The sequence below is a fragment of the Bubalus kerabau genome, chromosome 2 (assembly GCF_029407905.1).
Source record: "Bubalus kerabau isolate K-KA32 ecotype Philippines breed swamp buffalo chromosome 2, PCC_UOA_SB_1v2, whole genome shotgun sequence".
Lineage (NCBI taxonomy): Eukaryota > Metazoa > Chordata > Mammalia > Artiodactyla > Bovidae > Bubalus > Bubalus kerabau.
Genome location: NC_073625.1, coordinates 116,858,742 through 116,886,347, shown reverse-complemented (window position 1 = coordinate 116,886,347; position 27,606 = coordinate 116,858,742). Strand labels below are relative to the sequence as shown.

General features: G+C 46.8%; 1 protein-coding gene and 1 long non-coding RNA gene across 2 annotated transcripts; both read right to left on the bottom strand.

Moving 5' to 3' along the window:
• Positions 1-1,797: 1,797 nt before the first annotated feature.
• Positions 1,798-15,183, bottom strand: MUC20 (mucin 20, cell surface associated). The gene is made up of 4 exons (XM_055570091.1): positions 15,108-15,183; positions 7,150-8,751; positions 4,694-4,785; positions 1,798-1,896 (listed from the first exon to the last, which is right to left on the bottom strand). The coding sequence occupies exons 1-4, from the start codon at positions 15,181-15,183 to the stop codon at positions 1,798-1,800; spliced, it is 1,869 nt and encodes a 622-aa protein (XP_055426066.1).
• Positions 15,184-22,900: 7,717 nt separating this feature from the next.
• LOC129644860 (uncharacterized) lies at positions 22,901-24,582 on the bottom strand. Its single transcript, XR_008711020.1, has 3 exons — positions 24,350-24,582; positions 23,931-24,025; positions 22,901-23,320 (listed from the first exon to the last, which is right to left on the bottom strand). It is a non-coding gene; the product is annotated as an uncharacterized LOC129644860 (long non-coding RNA).
• Positions 24,583-27,606: the final 3,024 nt, after the last annotated feature.

Sequence of the window (27,606 nt, the reverse complement as noted above, 5' to 3'; positions counted from 1 at the left end):
TCCCCAAGGCACACAACACGGTCTTTCTTCTGTTGTTGGTGTTGAACAAATACACTGAAATGAAAGTTTACATTATTTTTGTCCAATCTACTTTGTAAAACTCCACTCTGCAAAAGGAAGTGGGTCAATTAAATACACATACTCCCCTTATTCAGAGTCATATCCTAGTTGTTATTTCCTTCTTTTACTTAACAAATATTTACTGAGACCCTTTTATGTGCCAGGCACTGTCCTAGACACAAGGATACTGCAATGTATAAACTCTTCATTCTAGTTGAAGAAGACATAATAAACAAGACAAATAAAGTATGTGTTATGTCAGGTTGTGATCAGTGTTACAGAGAAAAAGCAGAGGAGAGTGCTCAGTTAGACCCACTGAGAAGGTGGAAGAGGTGGAGGCGTTAACCACGTGGATGTCTGGAGGAGAAGCGTTCTAAGCAGACTGAGCATGCATTCAGGACCTGACACATTTGAGAAACAGCAGGTAAGTCAGTGGGGCTCATGTGCAGTGAGCAAGTTCAAGAGGCTGGAGGAGGTGTGCGGCTCATGTACAGTTTTGCAGGCCACTGTAAGAGTGTGGCTTCCTCTGTGAATAACGTGAGGGTTTAGAGCAAAGGAGTGGCAGAGTCTGCCATACACTATAGAAGGACAGCTCTGGCTGATGTTCCAGGACTAGACAAGGGGTGAAGGGTAAAGGTAGAGACAGGGAGACCTGTTAGGAAGATACTAGTCACCCAGGTGAGAGATGATGGCAACTTGGACCAGGGTGAGAGCAGTGAAGATGGGATCACATGCTGAGCATATTTTAATGACACTAGAGCCAACAGAATTTCTTCATGAGCTGGATTTATAATGTGAAAGAAAAAAAAAGCCCAGAGAAATAAAAAAGAGTTCCTTGCAATTGACATTAACTGAGATGAGGAAGATGTAGGCAGAGCAGGTTTAGGGGTAAGCTGAGTACTTCGATCTTGGAAATATTGAATATAAGGTGCCCCTTGGTGGAGATCCACTCAGAACCACGCACGAGGAGAGGCTGAACATATACATTAACAATGGTTTTGTTAGATACAACTAGACAACTCCAGACAACCAGAGGTAGGATTTTAGACATGTCTTTCTCCTCCCCTCCTCTTCTCAATTCTTTTTTCTCCTTCCTCGGTCCTTTTGAATTTCTCTAAGCTTTAAAAGCAAGTTTTACTTCTTTAATAGAAAAAAAGTCCACATTTAATTTTTAAAAGACAATATGACTTGTGAGTTGTGGGGAAGGAATGATTGAGCACTGCTTGTGTCAAGAACTTGAAATTCAAGTCAATTTACCAAGCATCCTCTCAGTGCTGATCCTACTCCAGCCCAGGTGTTCTTCCGGGTTCAAGGAGTCCTGAGATAAATAGATGTGAGTCCTGATCTGAAGGAGCTCACAGTTCAGCAGGCCTCAGGACCAGTGCTCTAATCAAATTTCAACCCAAGAACCAGGCAAGCATGAAGGAGGGAGGTAGCGGTGAAGGTGCACAAAATTCCTGTACCATATAAAGTTATCCCTGAGCCACACTGAGTATACTTTTAATGCCGGATGCAAGCACACAACAGGTGAAAGATGGGGGATCAGCTCACTCTTTACTGAAGTACAACACACATGCCCGCGGAAGCCCAAGGTCATCTCTGCAGCAAGGGGCAGACCCCACCCCCTCCCTACACACTACCCCCAGGCATATGTGAGCCCGAGTCCCACTACGGGGTCTGGGTAAGGCCGTGATCTGCTGACCTACATGGGAACCTTCCAGGTACATCTCTGCACAGTCACATGGTTCCAGATGTGGTGGGGCCCAGGTCACAGGCAGCACTGCTCCCTTCCGCACGCAGCCGTGCCTGGTTGCGGCTGGTGTTCTTCAGCCACTCCTGACACGCAGCAGGGAGACTTGGACAGGAAACGTAAGCATGTCCAGTTTATGGCTGAGCTGGTAGGCAGAAGGAAAAGGTGGTACTTCCAGCCCTTGTGGCCCGTGAGCTCACCACAGGCCAAGGACAGGAAGGGACAGAGGACATATGAAGAGGCCAGTAGCACTTCCTGAGCCTCCTGCAGGCTGGACACAGGCTCTGTCATTCCTACCATTTAAATCCCACAGTAACATTTATAAAGCAGGGACTTCTCTGGGAGCTCCTGCCTGTCAATGCAGGAGACGCGGTTCCATCCCTAGCTCAGGAAGAAACCTTGGAGAAGGGAATGGCAACCCACTCCAGGATTCTTGCCTGGGAAAATCCTATGGACAGAGAAGCCTGGTGGGCTATAGTCCAGGGGGTTGCAAGAAAGTTGGACATGATTTAGAGATTGAACAACAAAAAACCTTATAAAGCAAGTTATGTGTGTGTGTGGGTGTGTGTACACACACATGTGTGTGTGCTCAGTAATGTCCAGCTCTGTGCAAACCTTTGGACTGTAGCCCACCAGGCTCCTGTTTCCATACAATATTTCAGACAAGAATACTGGAGTGGGTTGCCATTTCCTCCTCCAGGGGATTTTCCCATCCCAGGGATTGAACTTGCGTCCCTTGTGTCTGCTACATTGCAGGGGGATTCTTTACTGCTGAGTCATCAGGGAAGCCCCATAAAGCAGGTAATACTAGCCTCATTTTACAAGGGAGGAAAGTAATACGGAGTAACTTACAGAAGTTCACACAGTTAGGAACTGGAGCTCATACTCAGATCTACCTAACTGCAAAGCTTCTTGTTTGACCTCTGAGCTTTCACCAGTAACCAGCTCACAACAGGAACTGATACCCAACACCTGCATGGCCTGGTTCCTACACCTCAACTGATCTGCTCCTATCTCCACACCTTCTTTCTGACCTCTGAAATAGTTTCCAGTTTGAGGGGTTCAAATCTGACATAGCTTTAGCTGATTCACACTTGCTACTTGGATGTGCCCTGGGAATCTGTCATTTATTTGGCTGTCCCTCTTCAAAACTCCATGTTGTGTTCGTTGTTTAGTTGCTAAGTCATGTTTGACTCTTCTGAGACCCCATGGACCCCATGGACTGTAGCCTGCCAGGCTACACTGGAGTGGGTTGCTGTTTCCTTCTCCAGGGGATCTTCCCCACCCAGGGTTCGAACCTGCATCTCCTGCATTGGCAGGCAGATTTTTCACCACAGACCACGAGGGAAGCTATGTTCAGAGACTTTCTTATGGTAGTCCTACGGCCCCCGTTCCACTAACAGACCTGCTGCTAAGTCACTTCAGTCATGTCCGACTCTGTGCGACCCCACAGATGGCAGCCCACCAGGCTTCCCCATCCCTGGGATTCTCCAGGCAAGAACACTGGAGTGGGTTGTCCATTTCCTTCTCCGATGCATGAAAGTGAAAAGTGAAAGTGAAGTCACTCAGTCATGTCCAACTCTTAGCGACCCCATGGACTGCAGCCTACCAGGCTCCTCCACCCATGGGATTTTCCATGCAAGAGTACTGGAGTGGGGTGCCATTGCCTTCTCCAACTATTGGGCCCAAATATTCCCTCTTCCCATCATTCCTTGGCAGCAAGATGTGGACATAAGAGTTAGGCTGAGCTGACTCATTCTAACCTTCCAGTGACTCACACCATCCCCCCAAAATACAATCCCAGAATTCCAGCACTAGAAGCTTTGTCCAGGGATCTGGGTTTTAGGAGAATTTTCCCAGCTTCTACAAATACAATCTTGATGTCCATCTAGAGCATACATCTCTGATTTTTTTCCCCTTCTGTCTAGCATCCCTACTTCCTTTGCAGTCTCTCATTCCATTCCATGTGGTTCAGGTCAGGCTGTCGGTTGTGGTAGCCCTTCCATGTCCATGAGCTCGGGCCTTCCTTAGGAGGCACTTGGCAAAGACAAGGGCCTTGTGAATCTGGCGCTGTCACAGCTGCCTTTCCTTACACATGAAAGACTCTGAGGAATGAAGGGGGAAGAGCTAAGAGGGGAAAAGAAAAGGAAAATCCTGATGATCCTGTTTGAGCTTCTGGATCCAGCCAGAGCTGAAGCTGGACAGCCACTTCTAGGTTTTTTAGCCAGTTCCCTGCCTTTTAAATAAGCTCCGATGCATTGGGTTGCTGCTACGTGCAACTAAAGTCCTGACTATCTGTCCATTAATAACCTTAACCTTCTCCCAGGGGCCAGAAAGCCTGATCTTCCTAGGGCCTAAGGAAATTGGGATGAGGGAAAGAATTTTTTTTATATAGCAGAGAGGGGAATTTAATACTCAGAAAAAAACAGGCAGAAACAAAGCCAGGGAGAGATTCTTAGATTTCATTCCTAATACTCCACAAGAAACTGCTGCTGCTGCTGCTGCTAAGTCGCTTCAGTCGTGTCCGACTCTGTGCGACCCCATAGGCGGCAGCCAGGCTGTCCCACCCTGGGATTCTCCAGGCAAGAACACTGGAGTGGGTTGACATTTCCTTCTCCAGTGCATGAAAGTGAAAAGGGAAAGTGAAGTCGCTCAGTCGTGTCTGACTCTAGCGACCCCATGGACTGCAGCCTACCAGGCTCCTCCGCCCATGGGATTTTCCAGGCAAGAGTACTGGAGTGGGGTGCCATTGCCTTCTCTACCACAGAAAACTAGACCCTCCCTAATGTAGCAGCAGCTCTTCTGTATCCTGCAGATCTTCCCCAGCATCTCCAAGACCCTCTCGCTCTTCTCCACTCCCCGGCACAAAGAGTGCCTGCTCACCTGATGCATCAGCCTCTCTGCCACACTGGGGTCAGTGAGGTCTTCAGGGGAAGCCACGTTCAGCCTCAGGAGGAGGAAGCCTCCGTCTGCGCCTGCAAGTAGAGAACCGTGAGAAGCCAAAAGCATGGGTAAGTCATTTCCTGAATCAGGATGTGAGCTGTGGGCCCCAGCTTCTGTCCCTGCTCTGTAGATGTGCGCCTACGCTCATGTATAAGTGTGTCTATGTTCACACAGAGTGTTCCCTCTCTTCACTGCAGAGAAAAGATGCCTTCTCTCCGGTAACTGGACCCATCATAATGTCCTCCCAGCAAGAGGGAAGAAAATGAGCAGTAAAGGCCCCCTCCACATGTGGAGAAGTCAAAAGAGTAGTATAAGGAAGGAGAAATGAAAGTGGATCTAGAATATTCTGAAGGCCTGGGGCCCTTGGATGAAGCTGTTGGAAACGGGGCCAGCCAGAGAAAGGCCGCAGAGAAGCTGGTCTCTGAGGGGATGTGCTTGGCCAGTTCTTCCAGCTCTAAGGTGGCAGCTGTCTTTCAATCCAGCCTTCCTGACTTAGAGGCTTTGTAGACAACTTCATTCTTTCCTTGAGCCTTAAGCTTTACCTGCCACCTTTTAGTCAATTCTTCCTATCAGAATACAATTGGAATTAATCCAGCAATTGCACTTCTAGAAGTTTATCCTACAGAAAATAACACAACTGAAAAATGTATTATTTACTGCAACACTGTTCATGATAACAAAAATACTGGAAATGACCTAAATGTCCATCCAGAAAACATTGGTTAAAAAACTATGGTAAAACAAAATACTGAGAAGCCATGCCAAAAGATAGCTTTGTATCAAGAGATCTGTGTTTATCACATGTCCCATTTGCATAAAAAAGAAGAAGATAGATATTGTCTATAGCTATATGATATAGTATCAATATCTATATTATATTGCTATAATAAAAAGATATCTTCCCTCTTCCTTTTTATGCTTCCATGTGCATATGGCATGTCCAGAAGAGGATTCACAACAAAGTGATACCATCAGATATATGTGAAAGGCAAATTGGGTAATGAGGGGACAGCAATAGAAGAAAGACATTTTAAGATGTAATCTATGTACTTATTGAAATTTAAATCATGTCAATGTATCATCTAATCAACACATAATAAATGAAATCTTTTTAAAAGAAAAATATTAATACATTAAGCTTTAAAAATAAAAACACAACAGGAGACTCTCAGTTTTGGAATCAAACAGACTTTCATTTGGAATTCCACTGCTACTTTTTTAACCGTCTTTAAATGTATTTCCTCACTTGTCAGGTAGAGTAAGAACACCCACTTCATAAAATGGTTTTGAAGGTTTAGTTAGAGGAGATAACATGCAAAGCCTGCCATCAGAGACAACCTTCAGCTGCTGCCATGCTTACTGGCTGTGAAATGTTTTTATATCACCTCTGCCTGAAATTCAAAAGATATTCAGTAAAGTGGTTGTGATTAATATTTTTATTTCACCTTCCCCAAAAGGCCTGGCAAGCAGAAGATACTGCTGGGATGAGGCATGAGGAAAGATGATGGGAAGTGAAGGTGAAGTCTCCATGCTGACCAGAAGCTGGGCTGACTGCTGACAAGGGACTTCTTCCCTAAAGAAGTTGTTTCAAGGTATAGCTTTCAACTCCCAAATCTTTGTCCAATTTATTGATTGATTTTTAAGCCACCATTTACACTTGCAAGTGCTATTTAATTGCTGTCAGGTCCGACTCTTTGCAACCCCATAGACTGTAGCCCGACAGCCTCCTCTGTCTGTGGGATTTCCCAGGCAAGAATACTGGAGTGGGTTGCATTTCCTTCTCCAGGGGATCTTCCTGACCCAGGGGCTAAACCTGCTTCTCCTGCTTGACACCTGGGAAGCCCCCACCGTTTATGTTACCAATCCCATAAAGTGCATCCTGCGAGCTAAACTCTCATGGGGTCCCAGCTGCTCAGAGGGCAGCCCCTTGGGCCTTATTTCCACTTGGAGTATCTCTGGCTGAACCAGAGGCTTTCAGAGCATGAAGGCTATGTCTTTTAAATAAAATTTGGCCCCTTCCTGGTGCACAGTAGTTACTCAACAGTTAACCTCATAGAATGGCAGAACTGGAAAGGACCTCACTGCAACCCCCTCCAGCTCCTGGCAGTGAAACTGAGGCTCAGAGGGGAAGGGCCGGGCTGGGACCTGTCCTACATCACTCAGGGCAAAGACAGGATCCCAAACCATTTCTCCATACTTCCAGCGCTGAACTTTCTCCATACCCTACCTTAATTCTGCTTCTTACTGGTTTTGTTACTAGAACATCATGAAGAGGTGACATCTGAGACAGGGCTCAGAGGAAGCCTCCAGATTCATTTTTCCTTTTTCCCATCTCCTTAAACACACAGATGCCAAACTCCAAATTCCCAAAGATTACACATGGGGGAGCCACTCACCTGGGGTAATATCTGTCCACCTTGTCCGAGCAGTGCTGGCCGAGGTTGTTGAGGGCTTCCCTCCACCTGAGCTGGCTGTTTTCAAGGTCTTCGCTGAGTCTGTGGCCTTGGCTGAGGTGACGCTTGTTTCTGAGCTACTGTTGGTCGAGGCTGTGATCTCGCTTGAGGAGACACTTGTTTCTGGGCTGCTCTTGGCTGAGGCTGTGGGGCTGCTGTTGGCTGAGGCTGTGATCTCGGTTGAGGAGACACTTGTTTCTGGGGTGCTGTCGGCTGAGGCTGTGGGGCTGCTGTTGGCTGAGGCTGTGATCTCGGTTGAGGAGACACTTGTTTCTGGGGTGCTGTCGGCTGAGGCTGTGGGGCTGCTCTTGGCTGAGGCTGTGGTCTTGGCTGAGGTGATGCTTGTTTCTGGGATGCTGTCAACCATAGGCAGATGGAAAGAAGAAAGAGAGCTCCTGCTGATAGAGGGAATGGGCCCACTGAATGTGGTATGTGTGGCAGAAGTCTCTGAGGAGGTGGAACTCGTGGTGGAGGTTTCTTCGGAGAAGCTGTAGACCATAGCTGAGAACCCAGCAGGGGAAGTCACTTTGCTTACTATTGTCGCATCCTCTGTGAAGACTGTAATTATCCCTGAGATACTGATGTCGCTTGTTGTCTCAACAGAGAGGGCTGAGCTTTCTTCCAAGAGGTTCTTGCTGACTGTCACCAAGGTTCCACTTGGGGTGCTGGCCTTGGCTGCTGTCGTTTCCTTTTCTGGGGTGCTACTGAGGATGACTGTGACCGCAGGTGTGACTGATTCCGTGGCGTGGGCTATTGTCCAGGTCTCAGCAGAGGTTGTGTTCCTAGTAAGGTGTGATTTTGCTTCAGTGGAGTCAGGCAAGGCTGACCTCTCAGTGGGGGACAGGGCCTGTCCTCCTGCAGAGCTGTGATCTATGTGTGAGGTCCCAGGGATGGCAGCAGTTGGTTCTGTTTCCATAACTCTGCAGTTGATCACCTTGATGTTGGTGATGTAGGTAACCAAGGCTTTCGTCAGAGCAGTGATGTCTGCTGACAGGGCTTGTGAGGTGGTGATGGCTGGAACTGAGCTGTCAGGGGAGGCGCTGCTCTCTGAGGATAGGGCCTCGGTTTCTGCAGAAATGTGAGTGAATTTCAAGATTCTCTTTGCTTCTTCAGAGCTGTCAAAAGTGCAAAGGTTCTCAAAGACAACTTTCCAGAGCTCACTGCCTGTGACAGTGTCAACTGTGGTCCTTACACGTCCTGTGGGGCTGCCACCTGTGGATGATGTCGCCGTGGGAGTAGTGATCACAGCCGTGAACTTGGAAGGCTTTCTTGTCATGAGAGCCATGGTCTTGTCTTCCCTGGTCTCTGCTTCTGAAATGGTGCCGCCTCTGATGAAGGTCTTATCAGAGGTCTGGGTGCTCAGGGTTTGAGTTTCCCAAGAGATGTAGTTTGACGCAGAGGGCTCAATGAGGTCAGTAGCCTGAAAGACTTCCTCTGAGCTTGTCCAGACCTCCGGAGTGACAGTAGCCTGAAAGTCTTCCTCTGAGCTTGTCCAGACCTCCGGAGTCACAGCAGGCAGTTCTGTGTGGCCTGATCCACTGGGGCCTGTGTTGGGTAAGAGCAACTCTGTGAGCTGTGAATCCCAAGGCACTAACTTGACACAGGCTCTTAGATTTATCCCTGGGCACTGCTGGGAGGAAGCAGGGAGGAGGGATCATTTGACCTTATTTTTCAACTGTATTTTCAAGGAAGAGGAAGCGATATTGGGAAGACAGCCCCATGTAGCAGCCATGGAACTGGGATTGCCCTGGCTGAGGTCCTCTGATGGCCCACTTGAGGCAAAGTATGAAGTGAAGTCGCTCAGTCATGTCAGACTCTTTGTGACCCCATGGAGGGTAGCCTACCAGGCTCTGTGATCCATGGAATTTTCCAGGGAAGAATACTGGAGTGGGCTGCCATTTCCTTCTCCAGGGGATTGAACCCGGGTCTCCTGCATTGCAGACAGACGCTTTACCGTCTGAGACACTAGGGAAGCCCTTTAGGGAAGCACTTGAGGCAAGCCAGCCCCAAATCGAGACGCTTATTGGTCTGAAGCCATCAAAGTGAATGTGTGGCCAGGATCCCAATTCAAGGGGGAGCAAAGAAAAGCAGAAGATCCAAGTGAGCCAAGAACTGTGGAACAGGAACCAAAACTCTCAGAACTTTCTGAAAGAATCCTTGTCACCTTCCTATAGAATTTTTTTAGCAAACTTCAGGAGTAGTGGAGGACAGAGACACCTGGCAAGTTGTAGTCCATGGGGTCACAAAGAGTCAGACACGATTTAGTGACTGAACAACAACTCCATAGGGCAGAACGTCTCTGCTTGCTTGAATGACCCTCTGAGGTCATGTGAGTGGAGGGCCAGCAGCCGTTTGTTCCCCAGGGGAGGCTGCAGCAGAATTATTTATGAGCTGATAGATGCCTCTCCTGTCTGTTGAGGGGGAGGGGCCGAGGTATCTCGTGAGGCTGCTGCTGCTGCTGCTAAGTCGCTTCAGTCATGTCTGACTCTGTGCGACCCCATAGACGGCAGCCCACCAGGCTCCTCCGACCCTGGGATTCTCCAGGCAAGAATACTGGAGTGGGTTGCCATTTCCTTCTCCAAAGCTTGCATGCATGTTAAGTTGCTTCAGTCATGTCCGACTCTATGCGACCCTACAGACAGCAGCCCACCAGGCTCCTCTGTCCACAGGATTTTCTAGGCAAGAATATTGGAGTGGGTTGCCATTTCCTTCCCTGATCTCTTGAGGAGAGTTGCCAAATTTAGCAAATAAAAATACAGGCTGCCCAGTTAAATTTGTCAGATAAATAAAGAATAGTGCTAATGATAAATATTTTTTAGTATGTGCATTTCTCAGGTAATATTTGTTGTTGTTCAGTCCCTCAGTTGTGTCTGACTCTTTTCAACCCCGTGGACTGCAGCACGCCAGGCTTCCCTGTCCTTAACCATCTCCCAGAGCTCATTCAAACTTACATCCATTGAGTCAGTGATGACATCCAACCATCTTGTCTTTTGGTGTCCCCTTCTCCTCCTGCCTTCAATCTTTCCCAGCATTGGGGTCCTTTCTAATGAGTTGGCTCTTTGCATCAGGTGGCCAAAGTTTTGGAGCTTCAGCTTCAGCATCAGTCCTTCCAATGAATATTCAGGGTTGATTTCCTTTATGATTGACTGGTTGGATCTCCTTGCTGTCCAAAGGACTCTCAAGAGTCTTCTCCAACACCACAGTTCAAAAGCATCAGTTCTTTGGCACTCGGCCTCCTTTATGGTCTCTCACATCCATACGTGACTACTGGAAAAACCAAAGCTTTGACTATACAGACCTTGATAGGCAAAACAATGTCTCTGCTCTTTAATATGTTGTCTAGGTTTGTCACAGCTTTTCTTTCAAGGAGCAAGCACCTTTTAATTTCATGGCTGCAGTCACCATCTGCAGTGATTTTGGAGCCCCTAAAAATAAATTCTGTCATTGTTTCCATTGTTTCCCTATCTATTTGCCATAAAGCGATGGGACTGGATGCCATGATCTTCATTTTTTGAATGTTGAGTTTTAAATCAGATTTTTCACTCTCCTCTTTCACCTTCATCAAGAGACTCTTTAATTCCTCTTTGCTTTCTGCCATAAGGGTGGTGTGATCTGCGTATCTGAGGTTATTGATAGTCCTCCTGGGAATCTTGATTCCAGCTTGTACTTCATTCAGCCTGGCATGTCGCATGATGTACTCTGCATAAAAGTTAAATAAGCAGGATGACAATATACAGCCTTGATGTACTCCTTTCTTAATTTTGAACCAGTCTATTGTTCCATGTCTGGTACTAACTGTTGCTTCCTTACCTGCATACAGGTTTCTCAGGAGGCCAGTAAGGTGGTCTGGTATTCCTATCTCTTTAAGAATTTTCCACAGTTTGTTGTGATCCACACAGTCAAAGGCTTTAGCGTAATCAATGGAGCAGAAGTAGATGTTTTTCTGGAATTCTGTTGCTTTTTCTATGCTCCAACGGATGTTGGCAATTTGATCTCTTGTTCCTTTGCCTTTTCTGACTCCAGCTTGAACATCTGGGAGTTCATGGTTCACTTACTGTTGAAGCCTAGCTTGGAGAATTTTGAGCATTATTTTGCTAGCGTGTGAAATGAGTGCAATTGTGTGGTAGTTTGAACATTCTTTGGTATTGCCCTTCTTTGGGACTGGAATGAAAACTGACCTTTTCCAGTTGTGTGGCCACTGCCGAGTTTTCCAAATTTGCTGGCATAGTGAGTGCAGCACTTTCACAGCATCATCTTTAAAGATTTGAAATAGCCCAGCTGAAATTCCATCATCTCCACTAGCTTTGTTTGTAGTGATGCTTCCTAAAGCCACTTGATTTTGCACTCCAAGATGTCTGGCTCTAGGTCTGTGATCACACCATTGTGGTTATCTGGGTCATTAAGATCTTTTTTGTATAGTTCTTCTGTGTATTCTTGCCAACTCTTTTTAATATTTTCTGCTTCTGTTAGGTCCATACCATTTCTGTCCTTTATTGTGCCCATCTTTGCATGAAATGTTTCCATGGTATCTCTAATTTTCTTAAAGAGATCTCTAGTCTTTCCCATTCTATTGTTTTCCTCTATTTCTTTGCATTGTTCACTCAGGAAGGCTTTCTTATCTCTCCTTGCTATTCTTTGGAACTCTGCATTCAGATGGTATATCTTTCCTTTTCTCCTTTGCCTTTTGCTTCTATTCTTTTCTCAGCTATTTGTAAGGCCTCGTCAGAGAACCATTTTACCTTTTTCCATTTCTTTTTCTTGGGGATGGTTTTGATCACCGCCTCCTGTACATGTAATATTTAAGACATACTGAAAAAGTCATTACCTGAAATTCAAATTTACCAAGTGTTTTATCTAGTAACCCTATTCTCAGAAGGAAAAAGACAAAAGCATATGCACACTTTTGGGGGGTTCTGATGGTTTAAGATGGCCTTTTATGAGACCTACTGTCCCAGAAGTACCCAAGGACTCTCAGGATGGCCAGTGCCATTTGGTCATCTCTACCCAGGATATCAGAACAGGCCCTTGGCTTGTCCTCTTGTGTCTCCCCCTGGATGATGAAGGAACACTGGGCTAAGAGGCAAGAGACTGCGTTCTAGTCATAGCTGTGTTGCCTGCTAGCTGGAGTCTGATGATTTACTGGTGCAAATCCTGACTCTGTCTCCTACCAGTGAGCGTCTCCTACCTGCCTTGTCATGGGGGTGAGCACCAGAGAGGAAGGGGAATACGGAAGTGCTTCCATTGCTAAGCCTTCCGGGGGTCGTTAAGCATCCCTCCCCGAGCATGTCCTCTCAAGGAGTCACCTGAGAGCTCACAACCTACTTTCATACAGCGAGAGTTCCAGGCTGTGCCCACGTGCTGCATATGCGGTCATGGCCCTCGTTCTCACTGCCCATTCGGTGTTGTCTACCTACACACACAAATCACACTTTTGCAGGGATATACTTGCTTCTCCTCACTTCAGTTTCTCTGAGGCTCCTCAGTCCCCACAGCTGGAGGCAGAGCTTCTCTGCGGCAGCCCACACAGCCCGAAACCCAACCATGGGGTCTGATGCTGACCTCCCCTGACACATTTTCTTCCTTTCTTGGGAGCCCCGTGGTGTTATCCTGCTGTGGAACCTCCTCAGGCTTCCCAAACCCATCGCCTGTTCGTCTTCGGGGCTCTTATGACCCCCAACCCAACTCTCTTACCTGCCCAGGGTCTTCTCAAATAGAGCAAAGCCCATCCTGGCCCTTGATAGCCCTAGAGTGCTGCAGCTCTCCTGAACCATTTCCTCAAATCAAACTTGGGGAGAGGAAAGCATGTAGACCTTGGACCCGGAATTCGAGTCCCCTCTCCTCTGTTTGCTTGCCGCTTCCCAAACTTGTGACCTGCCCAGGTCTACTGGCTCCACGCCTGCATTGTCCCATCTGTAGAATGGAGCTTGAGGTACCTAATTCACTTGGTTGGGAACACTATATTAAATGTGTAGCACACGCCTGGGAGATAATGAGTGCAGGAGGCAGTGTGGTCCAGTTTAGGCATGATGTGTGGAATAAAATCCTGGCTCTGCAAAGTTACTTCATGCTGGTAAGAAGCCTCAGTCTCCTCGCTTGGGGGGCAGGGGGTAGATGAGGGTAAGAATGTATCTCTCACAGGGTTATTGTGAGGATTAAAAAGCTAGTGACAGGGGTATATGCGAAATCTCTGTACCTTCCTTTCCATTTTGCTGTGAAACTAAAACTGCTCTAAAAAAATTAAGTTTTGAAAGACAATGTGTGATAATGATGTGTCACTGTAGATTTCTCAGTTGTAACACATGAATACTTCTGGTGAGACATGTTGATAATGGAGGGGGTGGTGAGAAGGTGGGAGACAAAGCTTCTTTAGGAACCCTTGCAGTTTCTGCTCAGTTTTGTTGTGAACCTAAAACTTCTCTAAAAAACACAGTCTATTTTTACAAAAGATAAAGCATGTGACAAGCTTGGCACCATTTCTGTTACAGGTCAATGTTCGTTCTTTTCTTTCATAAAAGCCCTGCCTCTCTCGGAATCCACCCTCCACAAGCCGTCTGTGACAGTCAGACTTTTCAAACAAAAACACGTTTTTACAACAAGCACCTACTGTATAACACAGGGAACTCTGATGAACAAACATCATGTGACAGCTTGGATGGGAGGGGAGTTTGGGGAGAATGGGTACATGTATGTGTGTGGCTGAGTCATTTTGCTGTGCACCTGAAGCTATCACAACATTCTCAATCAGCTATACTCCAATATACAATTTTTAAAAATTTAATGGACTTTTAAAGGAAATCTGTGCTAAAACATTCGGAGAAGGCAATGGCACCCCACTCCAGCACTCTTGCCTGGAAAATCCCATGGACGGAGAAGCCTGGTGGGCTGCAGTCCATGGGGTCGCGAAGAGTCGGACACGACTGAGCGACTTCCCTTTCACTTTTCACTTTCATGCATTGGAGAAGGAAATGGCAACCCACTCCAGTGTTCTTGCCTGGAGAATCCCAGGGATGGGGGAGCCTGGTGGGCTGCCGTCTATGGGGTCACACAGAGTCGGACACGACTGAAGCGACTTAGCAGCAGCAGCAGCAGCAGTGCTAAAACATTAACTTGAAGGAGAAAGAATGTTGTCAAGCCACATTCTTTGGCTTTAATCAGATTTATCGCCAGCCTGCACCCACTGACTCCCTATTCTTCCCTCCACACATACTCACACCCCACAGGCATAAAGACAAACCCAAAGCAACCTCACATGTGCATGGACTGCAGCCTCACACGCACTTAAGCTGACCCTTTGCCACTGTGTACTCTTTATCAATGATAGTCATACTTCAAGTGGGGCAGCCCAGGTGACTCAGTCTTAAGAATCCATCTGCCAAGGTAGAAGCCGAAGGAGATGTGGGTTCGATCCCTAGGTTGAGAAGATGCTCTGGAGAAGGAAATGGCAACCCACCCTGGTATTCTTGCCAGGATAATCCTATGGACAGAGGAGTCCATGGGGTCACAAAAAACCAGATATGACTGAGAACACACGCACGCAATACTTCAAGTATAGTTTTATGCGTGCTCAGTTGCTTCAGTCATGTCCAACTCTTTGCCACCCTAGGGATTGAAGCCCACCAAGCTCCTCTGTCCATGGGATTCTCCAGACAAGAATACTGGAGTGGGTTGCCATGTCCTCCTCCAGGGGATCTTTCTGACTCAGGGATCAAACCCACATCTCTTATGTCTCCTGCATTGGCAGGCAGGTTCTTTACCACTAGAACCACCTGGGAAGGCTGTATAGCTTTTTGATTGATTGTAACTAACCCAAGAGAGCTACTTTCACCCACAAAGAGCTGTAGTATAGAAACTCCCACCCAGAGTCAGGAGAGAAGCCCACAGACACCCTCTCACCTCCTTACCTGCAGAGCTCCTGTGGGCCCCAGCCTCCCAGCAGCAGAAGAAAAGGGGCAGAGCCAGGCACCAGAGAAAGCTCATCGTAGCTGGGATTCCGGCCACCATTGCCAGCAGCTCTGCCCACTCCTCTCACTGCCGCCTTTTCCTGCTTCCTCAACCCGCGGAGGATGGGCGGGCCACCTGCTTAGGTGTGACTAGCTAGTTTCCAGGATGCAACCAAGTGATCACAAGTGCACAGGCTGAGAGCTGGCAGGCTGTGTGTCAGGACTGACAAGGAGCCAACCCTCCTGCCCCCCTTGCCCACTGACTCCTCCTCCCTAAAGTTTGAAGATATGGAATCCTTTCTACAGTGACATTCACCCCCTGGTTCCTGCAACCAGGGAAACCATGGCAGAAAATGTTTCATACATGCTTCCCCTTCCCACAAGCTTCCCCCGCCACCCCACCCCCCTGTGCATGGGATTTTGACTTCTAGTTAGAGAGACATGGGTTTTATTCCTAATTCTGGACTTATTACCTCTATGAACATGAAAGTGAAAGTCTCGCTCAATACTCGCTCAATAGTGTCCGACTCTTTGAGACCCCATGGACAGTCCATGAAATTCTCCAAGCCAGAATACTGGAGTGGGTAGCCTTTCCCTTCTCCAGGGGATCTTCCCACATTGCAGGCGGATTCTTTACCAGCTGAGCCTCAGGGAAGCTCTATTACCACTATGGTCAAGGGCAAACTAAAGAGCTTTCTGAACCTCAACCTCCTGATCTGTAAAATGGGCCTAATCCTTACCTTACCGGGCTGTTTTTTGAGGATTAGAGCAATAAAAAGGCTCTAATATAGTGCCTACATACTTGGTGCTTATTGAAAACATATACATTTTAAGTGCTCAATAAACGAACCCTGATGTCCACTCGGATCCTCAAGTCATATAAGGAACAGCCCCCTGAGGTTTGCAGGAGACAACTCTCTAGTGTGGGGAAGGACTCTGATCCCTAACATCCTTCTGTCTTTACATTCTGGGATCCTCCATGCCAGCCAGAGGCAGGATCCTGTCCTGGGCCAGCCTGTAGGTGCAGGGCAGGGAGCGCGCTCCTCGAAGAAGGGAAAGGGTAAGTGTGCTGGTCTGAGTCCCCAGGCCTGGGAAGGGGGATGCTGAGGGTAATGACTGAGGGAAGTTTAGGGATTTGGCCACAAGAAGGAGAATGAGGCTGCAGAATATATTTCCAAATGCCCCAGTGAAGAATCTTATCCCCTCAAAGGGCCCAGGACGTAGGCTGTTATGGCCATAGCCAGAGGCCAGACAAGGTACCTTGGGGGTCTTAGGGCCAGAGTTTTGTGGAGAAAGCAGTTCTACAGCAGAGGAAAGCTTGTTGGACAAGCATCAAGAAACCACAAAAATCTCATGGCGGGAAGGAACTTTAAAGTGGAATCCAGAAGGTCTAGGCTCTGTTTCCAGCTCCTTCCTTAATTATGGCCTAGAGGCTATGTGATCTTGCACAAGTTATTTGGTTTCTATGGGCCTCTGTCATGGCCTCTGAGGTCATCTTGGCCCTGACAGCTGAGGATCTGCTTCCTGTAAGACACTGGCTTCTAGAATTTCACCCTGGGGACTTCCCTCGAAGTCCAGTGGTTAAGACTCCGCAGTTACAATGCAGAGCGTTTGGGTTGGATCCGTGACTGGGGAATAACACCCCACATGCCACAAAGGATGGCCAAAAGATTTTTAAAAGTAAACTAAAAACAGAACCTCCCCTGTGTTGGGATAAAGGGCTCTGTGGCCTGGAAGGAGAAGGAAGTCATTCTAGGGCACGGGGTGGGGGTGAGGGGGGTGGGCAAGAAGACTCAACGAGAGGAGAGGGAGTCTGTCTGGGACTCAGCCCAGCACTTGGGATCAGGGATCCTGGACCCCAGTTCCAACCACACTGCTAATCTGTAGAGTCTTCCTGCCAGGCTGAGCCCTTCCACCATCCTGCTCAACCTCAGTCCTTCACTTTATAAAATGGGAGAAATGAATTTCCCTTTGGGGGAGTTTAGGAGACCCTGGGGCCACAGCAAAGACCTGAATTCTATTTGATCAGATCTAGTAATGAGTCTAGCGGTCTGCAGTCCATGGTGTCTCAGAGTCAGACTCGACTGAGTGACTGAGCATGCACACAGTAATGAGTGAGTGATTTAGTATGAAGTTTCACCCTTGAGAAAACAGGAGAAATTCAGCAAGAATGTGCTACTTTCTGCCACCTCCCTCTCCTCCTGACCCACCTGTCTGCCCCACCCCAGCGAGGAGAGAGACTTCCTCATTCCAGCAGCTGGTGGCTTAAACTACAGACCGAGGTACTCCAGGTACCCTTTTCACCCCCCACCATGGGATTTCCTTCTCTATTTCCTTTTGCTTTTCATCATCTAGTAATCAACAGCTCAGCTCCAGCCCAGTTGCCTATCATGGGATCTAACCAGGAATCTACTAGAAGGGAAGCCTGACTGAATGCTTTCCTGGGTTTTGCTGAATTTTGTCAGTCCATCTTCCACTGTACCTGCGGGAATTTCCAAGGCTGGACACATGACTGTTGACCTTGAGGCCATAATAGTCTTAACCAGAAAGCTCCTGAACATTTTGTTCAGCCCAATTCAGGTCTCACCCTGAATGAACATAGGAGGCTAGTTTTATTAGTTTAGCAAACATGTGTGGAACACCTTACTAGATGTCAGACACTGTTCTCGGCACCCAGGATACATCACTGAGTAAAACAGATCCCTGCCCTTGTGGAACTAACTCCCTGGTGAACCAAGATAGTTCAAACAATAAACATAAGAAGTAAGTGAATGGTATAGGGATGAATATTATGAAAAAAAGAGGGGGAAAGATAGGTAAGAAGAACCTGGTGTGTGTGGCATGCAGAGATGAGGGGCAGGTTGCAGTATTAAATAACACTATGGGATCTGAGCCATGACTCCAAGTTGGTGAGAAAGTTAGTCAAGTGGATACATGGGGAAGAACACTCCAGACAGCAGAACTCATAGAGAAAGATCCAGAGACTAAGGCAGGACCTAGATCAAGAAACAGCAAAGAGCCCATGTGACTGGAGCCTCATGAGAGAGCAGAGTTGGGGGTCAGGGGAGTAGGTGATAAGGCATGGGTGATAAAGGGCCTTGCCAGCCTTGGGGGCTGCTCTCTATGAGTGAGCTGGGAGCAATCCCTGGGGAGTTTTGAGCTGTGGAGTGATGAAATCTGACTTGGGATTTGGAAGGACCACTCTGGCAGCCCTGTGCTGAAACAGAAACTGGGAGTTAGGTTTTGCCCTAGTCCAGGTGAAAGAGGAGGGTGGCTCTGACCATGATGGTATCAGAGGAGGTAGTGAGAGTCAGTCAGATTCTGGATATATTTTGAAAGTAGAGCTGACATGATTTCCTGCTAGATTGATGTGGGCTATCAAAGGAAGAGAGAAGTCAAGAAAACTACAGATTTCTCAACCTGAACCAATGGAAGAATGCAGCTGTCATTTGGGTCTGGCTTTCTCATCAAGAATATTCAGAACTCCCTCACCCTCAATAAGCCAGTGCACATTTTAGGGATGAATTCGACTCAAGACAAGGATATCCAGTAAAGCCTAAGCACTGGCCTGCAAAGGGTCTGACAAAAGAGTTAACCCAGTAAAATGTCCTTGAAATATAAGGTTCTAGATCTGCTAGGCCACTGAGCTATAGTATAGCCCCACAGGCCACAGCAAACAAGTTCTGTGTTTGTTGGGAGGCAAACCTTTTTCCTCTTCCAACCTGGGTGCAGTGACTGGAGGCCAGCTAACTGAGAAAAGACAGATGAACAGAAGAAGAGACAAAGTTTACTTACACGTGCACCATGAAGCTGTTCTCACTGAATAACCAGAGATAAAGGTTTCTACACTGCCCTTAACAAAGGCACAGAACTTAGCACTTCTGTGGGAAAACATGGAAGGTACCATTGGCAGTCTGTCTCCATGGCAGCTGAAATTGGCTGGAAAGTCCCTTGGACAGGGATTAATGGCAGCTGTATTTTTAGAAGGCTCTGGTTTAGTCAGACAAGAGAAGTTCAGATAACATTTCTTTCTGCATCTTTTGTAGGTCAAATGTTTCCTCTTTCAAATAATCTTTATACTTCTCTGGTGGTCTAGTGGCTAACACTCCAAGTACCCAAAGCAGGGGCCCAAGGATCGACCCTTGGTCAGGGGAGTAAATCCCTGCAACTATGAGTTCCAATACCAAAACTTAAGATCCTGATTCAGTGCAGCCAAATAAATGAATTTTTAAAATATTAATCTTTATACCAACTCTGCAGGTCTGAGTGAATCCCTGCAGGTACCAAATGTGTAGATAAAGAGAGGTGGGAGGAAGCATCTAAGTTTGCAAAGCCCTGAGAATAGATCCCTCCATACCCTAACCCCTATTTCCTTGGGTTATAGCACGGAAACCTGTTTCCAGGGAGCCCTCTCTTCCTTCATTTCTTTTATTAGGGTACAGTCCACATAGAGTTAGCTCCGCCAATCTCAAGTAGTATACAGCTTGGTGAATTCTTAAAACTCAGCATTAAAAAAACTAAGATCATGTCATTCAGTCCCGTCACTTCATAGCAAATAGATGAGGGAAAAAAATGGAAACAATGACAGACTATTTTCTTGGGCTCCAAAATCACTGTGGACAGTGACTGCAGCCATGAAATTAAAACACACTTTCTCCATGGAAGGAAAGCTATGACAAACCTAGACATTGTATTAAAAGGCAGAGACATTCCTTTGCCAACAAAGGTCCATATAGTCAAAGCTATGGTTTTTCCAGTAGTCAAGTACAGATGTAAGAGTTGGACCATAAAGAAGGCTGAGTGCCAAACAACTGATGCTTTCAAACTGCAGTGCTGGAGAAGACTCTTGAGAATCCCTTGAAAAGCAAGGAGATCAAACCACTCAATCCTAAAGGAAATCAATCCTGAATATTCTTTGCAAGGAGTTATGCTGAAGCTCCAATAACTTTGGCCACCTAATGTGAAGAGCCGACTCATTGGAAAAGACCTTGATGTTGGGAAAGATTAAGGGTAGGAGGAGAAGGGAGTGACAGAGTATGAGATGGTTGGATGGCATCACCAACTCAATGGATATGAATTTGAGCAAACTTCGGGAGATAGTGAAGGACAGGGAAGCCTGGTGTGCTCCAAACCATGGGGTTGCAAAGAGTTGGACATGAGTGACTGAACTGAACTGAACACCCAGGGTGCATTCACTACTCAGATCAGGATATAGGATGTTGTCAGCATCTCAGTAGGCTCCCTTGTGTCCATTTCCAGTCAATATCCCTCCAAGGACCACCATTCTCACCTCTATCACCATAAAGTATTTCTGCCTATTTTTGAACTTCAAATAAATGGGACTATGCATACATAATTTCTTGCATCTGACTTCTTAACTTTATGCCTGGGAAATTCACCCATGTTGTTGTATATAACAGTGGTTCATTCTTTTTTTGTTTTAAGGTAGTATCCATTGTAGAAATATACCACAATTAATTTTTTCTATTTTCCTATTGATGGATTCTGGGTTATTTCTAGTCTTTCGCTATTCTGAATAATACCACTATCAACAATCTTGTATATATCTCAGGTATGTATACATACACCCAGGAATGAAATTGCTGGGTCACGTGTCTAGCTTTAGTATACAGCATCAAACAGTTTTCTAAATTAATTGTGCCCACTTATACTACACCAGCAACATATGAGAGTTCCAGTCTCCATATTCTCATCAACACTGGTATCACTGGTCCTTTTAATTTTAGACATTTTTGTGGACCTGAATTTCTCATTGTGATTTTGACTTACATTACAGGGAGCCCTCTGCTTTCTCAGGGCTTTGCCCAGGTTGTATGCCACTGCCAGGGAAATGACTTTCATGGGAAAGATACTAGAGGGACACAGGGAGGAATGATGGAGGGCTGGGTAGAAATCAAATTTGCATGCACACATGCACCATCTGTACACTCAACTAACGAGGAGCCTGTGTTGGTACTGGAACATCTGTGGGGACCCTGGTTGGGGTGGGGGATAATGAAGGAGAGACAGGAAAGAATGGGATGGAGTTTTTAGGCATTTGGAAGGAATGAGCACTGACTCAAGAAAGGAGAAAGGGCCTGCAAATCAGCACTGTTGAGCTGTCTATGAGGCCCACAGACTGATCCCCACTGGAGAGGTCACATTCCACATTGCCCTGAAAAACTCTTCCTGGCAAGGAAAGGACATCTCAGGCTCTGGAGGTGTGGGTGGGGCTCTCCCAAACAGGGTCCAGGGCTGTCTCTCCCTCAGGTTCCTACATCCCTGGGCAGGAAAAGACATCTGTGGCTGGAAGAGCTGAGGCATAAAGCATGTGCTCCATAGAGCCAGGAGGTGGGACAGCTTTCATGCACCATTTCAAGTCCTCTTTGCCTTGCTGCCTATTTCAGCCACTGCTGCAGGGACCAGCTTCCTACCAGTGAGCAGGCAGAGCCTTGCCATGTGCCATCTGGCCTCTGTTCCAGGACCTCCCTGATACTAAGGCTTGGGATGCTTCTGGGGGCTATTAAGCCCTCACACAGCAGTGAAGAACTGGGAGAATTGGGCCCTGGGGAGCAACCCACAAGCCAAGGGGAATGGGGGCCCACAGACAGATGCTCCCTGTTTCATTGCTGGGACAGATGGCTCTCAGACACGCTTCTTGGAAGGTCCCAAGGATGGAGCAGCCATCAGCCATAGCAGGGGCCAACTGGCTAACACCTTTTGACTGGCTCTCCCTTCTGCTCTGTGCCATTTCTCCTTTCCCCACTCCTCTGGATCATGTCCCTAAATAACTCATTCAGGCTCTGCTTTCAGAGAAACTAAACTAAAACAGACCCACTACCCAATAACTAGGCTCTGTGCTGACAGGGCATCCTATGCTATTATCATTTTCTAGAAGCCAGTGTTCAGATTAGCAAAGGTCTAGAGCGAGCCTTGGATGGGGATGACCAGTCATTCTGTCTAGCTGGAACCAAGGTGTGGGAGAGGGACCAGCAGGAGATAAGGCCAGAAGCGTGCCTTGGGTCCATAGAGTGGAGGACTCAGCAGGCCACACACGGGCGGTTAGCCTTATTCTGGAGACAGTGGGAGGCCAGTGGTGGTTTCTGAGTGAGGGGAACTGACAACACCAGAGCTCTGCTTTGCGGGGTATGATGTGGTACAATGTGGGCTGGGACCAGTAAGGGCAAGAGGACCAGTAAGGGGCTGTGACGTAGGACTTGGGCAATGGCATATGAAGGGGGCAGATGTGAACTGTGTTGTGAGGTAGAATTCAAAATACTTGGCACCTTGCAGAAGAAAACCAGGGCATAGAGATGTGAAAAATGCTCCTGAGCTTTGGAGTCCAGGAGGCTGGCAGGAAGGGCACCGGGCACAGAGCAGGAGGAAAAGCAGATCCAGGAGGAAAAGACGGCTTCAGTGGACCCCAAAGCCAGCGGCATCATTTTTTCTAGTGCTTTGAAATCCTGCTCAAGGAGACCCCAAGGAGGCTGCTCCCAGCACACCAGAGGAAGGTCCCCTGCCACTTTTGGCCCTGTGGGAAGAGAAGGGGGTGGGTAAGAGGTCACAGGCCTCAGGCCAGGCTATGTCAGGACTCACAGGCAGTACTACAGAGCCCGGGAAGGGATACTGAGGAGAGAGGCAAGAATTATTCAGTCACAGCGCCGCTAGGTTTTTACTTCCTGCTTTCAAGATACACATTTACTATATTTACTGTAACCATCACAAAACAATAAATATCATGAGCCAAATTTCTGTTTTATAACTTGTTGTACTGATTTTATGCACATTTGAACATGTTTAGGACAACAGCAGGTTTCTGTCTTCCTCTGGTTGAACCAACGGGGAAGCAGACAGGGGGAGGCAGCGGGGAGAGCTGCAGCACCGCTGGGCCCGGTGTTGCAATCCTGGCGGGCCCAGGGCGGGAGGCTGAGCTCTGCTCCAGGGGCCCTGCTGGTAGAGGGCAGGGGAGGAGTTCCAGGCAGGCATCAGGCTCTCTTCTTGAGTCCCTTCACGGTGATCAAGAGGGGCAGCCCCGGAGGTTGGTTTGGAGAAGCTGCCGGACCTGAGTGAGCAGTAAGTGAAGGCCTGTTCCATTACGTTTCCCCAAATAACAGCGCTGTCTTGTTCATCTGCCAAGAAGCAGACCTTTGCACAAGAACCCTACAAGGCAAGCTCTAGGATACAGATGAGGAAAGGAAGGCTCAGAAAAGTTAAGAAGGCTGAAGGCTTAAAGTTAGCCAGGATCTGAACCCAGGTCTATCTGGATTCAGATGGACCTGTCCGAGCTCTTTCCATTGTCCTGGATGCCTTTCTTTCTGCCCAATGCTGTAACATGCCAGGGTGGGGGCCAAGAGCTTCCCTCGAATGCTGGGCACAGCTGGACAGATCAGGGCTGAAGCCAAGACTCAAAAGGAAAATAAAGGACAGAGGATGATTTAAGGCAGAGAACAGCAAACCACAATCTGTGGACCAAATCTGTCTTTCTGCCTGTTTTTTTGTATAAATCACAAGTTAAGAATTTTTTTTTTACATTTTTAAATGGTTGAAAAAAGTCAAAATAAGAATGGCATTTCATGACACATGAGAATCATATGAAATTAAGTGTCAGTGTTCATGGGCAGGAACCCTGGCTTCTACCATAAATCCGTGGTTGCCATGGTGCCCCACCCACCTCAGGCCCTTTGCCCTCTTTGGTAATTGCTCCTTAATTTTGGGTTCTAGAGGCCAGGGAGGCAGGAGCAGCTTGCTGGCCACCCCTTCTAAGGGCATCTCCAGGGCACTCACCATGCCCTGCATCCAGTCTACATTGCTTCTGACAGCCTTGGACGGGTTCTCCATCCTCAGCACCATTTGCAGCATCATGCTGGTAGTTTGAGGAGCTGAGAAAACACGGTGAAAGCTCCTGTCCTCATCCCTGCCTCCCACCCCCTCCTGTCTGCCCTCAGAAGTCTACCCAGGAAGGGTCAAGAGGCATCTATACTGTAGGAGAAGCAGGGACCGTTAAGGGGAGCCCAGCCACCCTTATTTCCCCACCCTGTTCCCCAACCACCAACAGCTGAACCTCTCCTTGTGGGACCCAGAAAAGTAGCTCAGGGAAGAGCAGCAGGTAGCGAGGAACAGTGGGCAAAGAAAGCTGGGAGGAATGTATAGGCCCTTTTGACATGAAATGGACAAAATGTCAGGATCTTGGGAATGTCAGGGACCTTAGGAATCACCCAGTCCACACTCTGGCCTTGGCCTGAAGTATAGGCAAGGGCTTGCCTCTGTCAGTTACAGCCTCTAGCTCTCCTGGGGGTGGAAAGGAGCCTGCATGTGCATTCCTGGGCTTGCAGAGGGCATGGTGGTCTGGGCAGCAGTCTGGTACCACATGGCAAAATTCATCACAGTAGCAGCTTCCTCTCCTGCAGTGGTGATCCATTCCAACGCAGCAGAGGGGCTGGGATTGGAAGCAGCTGCCTGGAGAAAAAGGGATGTTAAAAAGAGACAGATTGGGCTTCCCTGGTGGCTCAGTGGTAAAGAATCCACCTGCCACTGCAGGAGACACAAAGTCGATCCCTGGTCTGGGAAGATCCCACGTGCAGTGGAACAACTAAGCCCGTGTGCCACAACTATTGAGTCTGTGCTCCAGAGCTGGGGAATCACAACTACTGAAGCCAGTGCACCCTAGGGCCTGTGCTCCACAACAAGAGAAGCTGCCACAATGAGAAACCTGTGCACCACGAGACTAGAGGGCAGCCACCACTCACCATGAGTGAAAATCCAGTGTAGCAATGAAGACCCAGCCCAGCCAAAAATCAATCAATAAAAACATATTTTAAAGAAATAGATTTAACACATAATGCTGGGACACTGGATATTCATATGCAAAAGAATGAATTTGGACCTCTACCTCATACCATATACAAATGTTAACTCAACATGGATCACAGACCTAAATGTAAGAGTTAAAACTATAAAACTCTGCATGTTGTCATGACCTTGGATTAAGCAGTAGTTTCTCAGATGTGGACTTCACTGGTGGCTCAGATGGTAAAGAATGTGCCTGCAATGCAAGAGACCCAGCCAGGTTTGACCCTGGGTCGGGAAGATCCCCTGGAGAAGGCAATGGCAATCCACTCCAGTATTCTTGCCTGGAGATTTCCACCAAAACCACAATGACAAAAGAAAGAATAAAGTAGACTTGATCAAAATTTAGAAGCTTTGTGCTTCTAGAGATACTATCAAAAAAGTGAAAAGACAACCCATGGGATGAGAAAACATCTGCAAATCATAGGTGATAAGAGAATTTTATTCAGAGTATGTAATAACTCTCACAAACTCTATAACAACAAAGACAAATAACCCAATTTAAAAATGAAAAAAGGATAGAGGCTCAAGAGGGAGGGGATACATGTATGCCTGTGGCTGATTCATATTGATGTATGGCAGAAACCAACACAATATTATAAAGCAATTATCCTTCAACAGTACGTGAATTATGTACTTGAATTATGCTTCAACAGTATGTGAGCCAAGAACGTCCAGATGTCCAAGCTGGATTTAGAAAAGGAAGAGGAACCAGAGATCAAATTGCCAAATTCCACTGGATCATAGAAAAAGCAAGAGAACTGCAGAAAAACATCTACTTCTACTCCATTGACTACGCTAAAGCCTTTGACTGTGTAGATGACAACAAAATGTGGAAAATTCTTAAAGAGATGGGAATACCAGACCACCTGACCTGCCTCCTGAGAAATCTGTATGCAGGTCCGGAAGCAACAGTTAAAACCAGACATGGAACAACAGACTGGTTCCAAATTGGGAAAGGAGTATGTCAAGGCTGTATATTGTCATCCTGCTTATTTAACTTACATGCAGATTACATCATGAGAAATGCCTGGCTTGATGAATCACAAGCTGGAATCAAGATTTCCAGGAGAACTATCAATAACCTCAGATATGCAGATTATACCATCCTTATGGCAGAAAGTGACAAGAAACTAAAGAGCCTCTTGATGAAGGTGAAAGAGGAGAGTGAAAAAAGCTGGCTTAAAGCTCAACATTCAAAAAACAAAAATCATGGCATCTGGTTCCATCACTTCATAGCAAGTAGATGGGGAAACAATCAAAACAATGATATTCTTTATTTTTGGGGGCTCCAAAATCACTGCAGATGGTGACTGCAAGCCATGAAATTAAAAGATGCTTTCTCCTTGGAAGAAAAGCTATGACAAACCTAGACAGCATATTAAAAAGCAGAGACATTACCAACAAAGGCCTGTCTAGTCAAAGCTATAGTCCAGTAGTCATGTATGGATGTGAGAGTTGGACCATAAAGAAAGCTGAGCACCAAAGAATTGATGCTTTTGAGCTGTGGTGTTGAAGGCTCTTGAGATTCCCTTGGACTCCAAGGAGATCAAATCAGTCAATCTTAAAGGAAATCAGTCCTGAATATTCATTGGATGGACTGATGCTGAAGCTGAAGCTCTAATACTTTAGCCACCTGATGGGAAGAGCCAACTCACTGGAAAAGCCCCCGATGCTGGGAAAGAGTGAAGGCAGGAGGAGAAGGGGACAACAGAGGATGAGATGGCTAGATGGCATCACCAACTAGATGAACATGAGTTTGAGCAAGCTCCCGGAGTTGGTGATGGACAGGAAAGCCTGGTGTGCTGCAGTCCATGGGTTCTCAAAGAGTCGGACAAAACTGAGTGACTGAACTAAACTGAACTTCAATTAAAAATAAATAAATTTTTTTTAAATGAACAAAAGATTTATCCAAAGCGGATACACAAATGACCTATAAGCACATAATTATCAGGAAAATGAAAATTTGAGTCACAATGAGTTACCACTTCACCACCATTAGGTTCAAATGAAAAAGACAGAAAACAAGTATTGGTAAGGATGTGGAGAAATTGGAACCGCTTACATTGCTAGTGGAAATGTAAAAGGGTGCAGCTAGTTTGCAAAACTGTTTGGCAGTTTTTCGGAATGTTAAATGTAGAGTTACCAAATGACCCAGCAAATCTACTTCTGGGTATATACTGAAAAGAACTGAAAATATATGTTCACATAAAAACCTGTCCAAAAATGATCAGAGAAGCATTATTCATAATGGCCAAAAAGTGGAACTAATTCAAATGTTCAACTGATGAGCAGATAAAACATGGTATTTCTACACAATGGAATGCTATTCAGCCACAAAAATGAATGAAATGCTGATACATGCTACAGATGGAGGTACCTTGAAAATATGATACTAAATGAAAGAAGTCAGCCGTGAAATGTCACATGTATGAGTCTGTTTATGTGAAATGTCTGGAATAGGCAAATCCACAGAGACAGAAAGTAGATTAATCGTAGCTAGGAGTGGGAAGGTGTAGGTAATAGATGGGTGATTGTCAATGATACAGCGTTTCTTTGGAAGGTGATGAAATGTTCTAAACTTAGGTACCAGTGTTGGTTGCACCACTCTGTG